This window comes from Sesamum indicum, linkage group LG11 (assembly GCF_000512975.1).
Source record: "Sesamum indicum cultivar Zhongzhi No. 13 linkage group LG11, S_indicum_v1.0, whole genome shotgun sequence".
NCBI classification, from domain to species: domain Eukaryota; kingdom Viridiplantae; phylum Streptophyta; class Magnoliopsida; order Lamiales; family Pedaliaceae; genus Sesamum; species Sesamum indicum.
Genome location: NC_026155.1, coordinates 11,741,268 through 11,742,588, shown reverse-complemented (window position 1 = coordinate 11,742,588; position 1,321 = coordinate 11,741,268). Strand labels below are relative to the sequence as shown.

The window sequence follows — 1,321 nt, the reverse complement described above, 5'->3', positions numbered from 1 at the left end:
TCTCTTCTCTATTCTCTTTCAACCCATTATACAACAGGCGGCAGCTAAAATCCGCTAGTAAGAGTTTAAAAATCAAACGAATTGCAAGGCGTATTGTAAAGAACTAAACTCAGGACCAGGCCTCAACATGATACTTGCCAGCCTTTTCCAGTGTCCGAATCCACCTTAAAGCAGCTTCTCTTGATACGCCACTTTCTGTCGAGACGATTTCCTCAAAAACTGAGAATACATCGGAGGGCATTTTATTCGCAGATCCAGCAACATAAACAGCAGCACCCTGAGTCAGCAAGCTCCATATCTTCATACTTTGCTCCCGCATTTTGTGTTGTACATATACCTTTTGCGGCTGGTCCCTTGAAAATGCAACGTAGAATCCTCCACCCTTGTCTTCGGAAAGTACGCCATTCTTCTGTGAATGTGATAACCAAAAGTCTCGGTACAGAAAGTCGTCATTATTGCTTCTACAGCCGAAGAAGAAAATGATTGGGGCAGTCGAGACAGTTTTGCTCTGGAGCGCCCTTTCCTCCACAAATCCATGGAAAGGTGCGCACCCAGTTCCGGGTCCAATGAGAATAAGAGGAAGTGAAGGCCGTGGAGGAGGAAGAGAACCTTTACGAAACCATGCTGGTATAAAGACTCCTGTTCAAGGTTGACAATAAATAAAAAACAAATAAAATGTAACTTAAAAATCATTCCCGTAGGATGCCCTCATGAAGGGCAACGACATAAATCAAGAACTTACTCTGCTGAGGATCAAGACTGGCAAGCCATGCTGAGCAAAGACCTGTGCGCTTTCGCTTGTAAGGAGTTGTCCATGACACAACACTTACAGTTAAGTGTACTTGATTCGGATGAGCTGAATGAGAAGAAGAGATGGAATAGGCCCTTGTTTTCAGTGGAGGGACCAGTTGTACCAACCACTCGAAGGGCATCTGCACAGAGGGAAAATCCTCTAGCACCTACATCACAGAGACAAAAAGAAAACAAATAAGCATTTTTTCTTCATCTTTTCTCAGCACAATTCAAGACAAGAGCTATGAACCAACCAATCAGCAGTTTTTCTGAAAATATGGGAGAGATATCGACAAGATAATGCTACGCGAAGATCTAAACAAGATATTACATAAGAAAGACGCTATACTGCTGATAATCTATTCACTGAAAGAATCTGCTAAAATATGAATTGCTTTTAGGACTCGTTTTTTTTCTTGTCAAGAAAGAAATACTCCTAGTACTTCTGCATAGAAGCAATCAGAACGCGTCTTCTATATAAAAGACAGCTTGATTCCCAGGCATAACCTGTCTGTTATGCAAAATCATG

The 1,321-nt window shown here is 41.9% G+C and overlaps 1 protein-coding gene across 4 annotated transcripts in view; it reads right to left on the bottom strand.

Moving 5' to 3' along the window:
- The window catches only part of LOC105174089 (NADPH-dependent diflavin oxidoreductase 1), an 8,737-nt gene continuing 7,416 nt past the window's right edge, over positions 1 to 1,321 (bottom strand). For all 4 annotated transcript variants that reach the window (XM_011096074.2, XM_020697927.1, XM_020697928.1 and 1 more), the window contains 2 exons: positions 743 to 959; positions 1 to 639 (listed from right to left, as the gene is read on the bottom strand). In XM_011096074.2, the coding sequence (XP_011094376.1) occupies positions 110 to 639; positions 743 to 959 (747 nt within the window). In that variant the 3' untranslated portion in view covers positions 1 to 109. The remainder of the gene's footprint in view (positions 640 to 742; positions 960 to 1,321) is intronic.